This window comes from Saprolegnia parasitica (assembly GCF_000151545.1).
Source record: "Saprolegnia parasitica CBS 223.65 unplaced genomic scaffold supercont2.1296, whole genome shotgun sequence".
Taxonomy (NCBI): Eukaryota; Oomycota; class Saprolegniomycetes; order Saprolegniales; family Saprolegniaceae; genus Saprolegnia; species Saprolegnia parasitica.
The window spans coordinates 1-2,169 of NW_012157690.1; the positions used below are offsets into that span (position 1 = coordinate 1).

General features: G+C 59.1%; 2 protein-coding genes across 2 annotated transcripts; one reads left to right on the plus strand and one right to left on the minus strand.

The window, feature by feature from the left end:
• Positions 1 to 2: 2 nt before the first annotated feature.
• SPRG_18564 (hypothetical protein) lies at positions 3 to 1,172 on the plus strand. The gene is made up of 4 exons (XM_012358003.1): positions 3 to 286; positions 338 to 440; positions 508 to 771; positions 822 to 1,172. The coding sequence occupies exons 1-4, from the start codon at positions 187 to 189 to the stop codon at positions 1,096 to 1,098; spliced, it is 744 nt and encodes a 247-aa protein (XP_012213393.1). The 5' UTR covers positions 3 to 186; the 3' UTR covers positions 1,099 to 1,172.
• A 337-nt stretch (positions 1,173 to 1,509) lies between these two features.
• On the minus strand, positions 1,510 to 2,156 carry SPRG_18565 (hypothetical protein; the record flags this gene model as incomplete). The annotated part of the gene is made up of 4 exons (XM_012358004.1): positions 1,510 to 1,602; positions 1,645 to 1,764; positions 1,814 to 1,887; positions 1,937 to 2,156. Coding segments are annotated over 4 exons (507 nt in total), but the record flags the coding sequence as incomplete, so codon positions are not given.
• Positions 2,157 to 2,169: the final 13 nt, after the last annotated feature.

A 2,169-nucleotide genomic window follows, 5' to 3' on the forward strand; every position in this document is an offset into this window, starting at 1 on the left:
CGCGTGACGCGGCTCTCGCCGGTCGTCCACGGACAGGACGCGTGGCTCGAGCTCGTCTTCGACTGCGTGGCGGCGCATGCTGTCGTTCAAGTCGATGCGTTTGCACGCAAAGCGTTCGAAGGCAATCCCGCGGCCGTCGTCGTGCTACCTCCGACGCAGTTTGACGCGCCTGGTGCTGCCACGTGGATGCAGCAGGTCGCGCTCGAGCGCAACTTGAGCGAGACCGCCTTTGTGTCACCGCGCGACGCTAGCCCCAATGACTATAACCTTCGCTGGTTCAAACCGGGTACTGCACGGCATCCTATCAACCTCGGCTCTTGGATATGCCAATTCTTAGCCAAGGAAGTCGACATTTGCGGCCACGCGACGCTCGCAGCCGCCTACACGCTGTACGTCGACGGCCACTGCGCCAAGGACGCCTCCATCCGCTTCCACACCAAGTACGCATCACGATTGCATGACCGAGAGCGCGTCATTGCACATTTGTATCGTTGATGTATCGCATAGGAGTGGCGTGCTCACGACGCGGTATGTGACGCAGCCTGACGGGGTCGCCGGCATCGAGATGGACTTTCCCACAATGCACCGTGTCCCGCGTGACGAGGCGTGGCGGGCCGCGACGTCGTCGACACTCGTGGCAGCGCTTAGCATTGGCATCCATGACGTCATTGCCATCGAGCAGTACGGCACCGACATCATCTGCCATGTCACCCCGACCGCCTTTGCCAAGATGACCCCAAACTTTCGCTTGCTCCTCGTCCTCGACTGCCGGTACCGTCGTCCCTCGTCATGTGCTGCTCATGTAATACTCTCTCGGTTAGTGCGACGATCGTGACGTGTGCGGCGCATCATGTCGACTCGGGCTATGACTTCTACAGCCGCTTCTTCGGGCCTCGAAGCGGTGTCCATGAAGACCCCGTCACGGGCAGCGCCCACTGCGCACTCGCGCCGTATTGGTCGACGCTGCTGCCACAAACGAGCTTCCGTGGCCGACAAGAAAGCGCGCGGGGCGGGGACGTGAGCGCTCGCTTGGCCGGCGACCGCGTCTTCCTCTTTGGCACCGCCGTCTTAACACTGCGCGGCACGCTTCTTGCCTGAGGGAAGCCAACGAGCAGCGTCCGGTCCGACACCGTCTGCCCCGACTCATTAGCCTCAATAGACTCGCATCCCTAATGGTTGCAGCACAGGTCTCTGAACAACGCAAGCATGTGCCCAACGACGGAGCAAGCAGAATGGAGTGACCGAAATGACGCCATGCGACACATGGGTCGTCACCAGCGCATGGCTCTCTTGCAACGACGCTCTGTAGTCATTCCAAGTGAAGGAATGCATTGGCGATGCATAGCTGGCCCCATTTTGGTGTCGGATTGGACAAAAGCAGATATTTTTGCGTCCGCCTGGCACTTGGTGGCGGTCACTTCCAAGTAATAATACTGTGTCGTAGGCGTCGACTACGTTGCTATGACGGGCATTCTACTGTATCAGGATAGTATATCGTTGGAAGCGGCGCTATGTCATGGTCATCTTCGAGTCGTCGGGGAAGAGAAGGCCCTTCGTGCCCAGAAAGACCTTTTGCAGCGCATGCACGCGCGGGCGAAACGACTAGGATGCAATCAGCGCCTCGTACTACTGTATGTCGTCTACCTCAAACGCCAAGATCATCTTGGGCTCGTTCTGCACGAGAAAGGCCATGTAGTAGATGACGTCGGCGAACGTGATGGCCTCGTTGATGACGACGGCGCGAATGCACTTGGCCTCGATAAACTAGCCTCCAGAGCATCGATCGCCATCGCACAGCAGTGGCGTAGGTTACCATAAACTTTTCGCTGCCATTGCGGCGCTTCTTGCGCAGCTGGACGCCAATTTCTGGAATGACCAAGACCGACTCTATTAGCGGCAAGATGAGCCATCGATCGCATCGACTTGGCATGCGTACCTTCGACAATGGTACCGCCAAAGGACGACTTGAAGAGGGCGAGGATGACATAGAACGGGACGAGGAACGTGAGGAGGTCGTGGCGCGCGGCTGCGGTGGGCAGCGGCAGCCACGTCGCATATGCTGGCCCGATCCATGGCGACAGCGTCGGGATCAAGAAGACGTAGAGCAGCGTGCATAGCGTGGTCGAGCTGAGCAGACCGAGGAGGCTCAAGAGCCCCTTGGCTTCGCCA

Coding starts and splice junctions, on each gene's coding strand:
- SPRG_18564 (XM_012358003.1), top strand. CDS start 187: ATGCAGCAGGTCGCGCTCGAGCGCAACTTGAGCGAGACCGCCTTTGTG. Junction 287..337: donor CCTTCGCTGGTTCAAACCGG/GTACTGCACGGC, acceptor GCCAATTCTTAG/CCAAGGAAGTCGACATTTGC. Junction 441..507: donor TCCATCCGCTTCCACACCAA/GTACGCATCACG, acceptor TGTATCGCATAG/GAGTGGCGTGCTCACGACGC.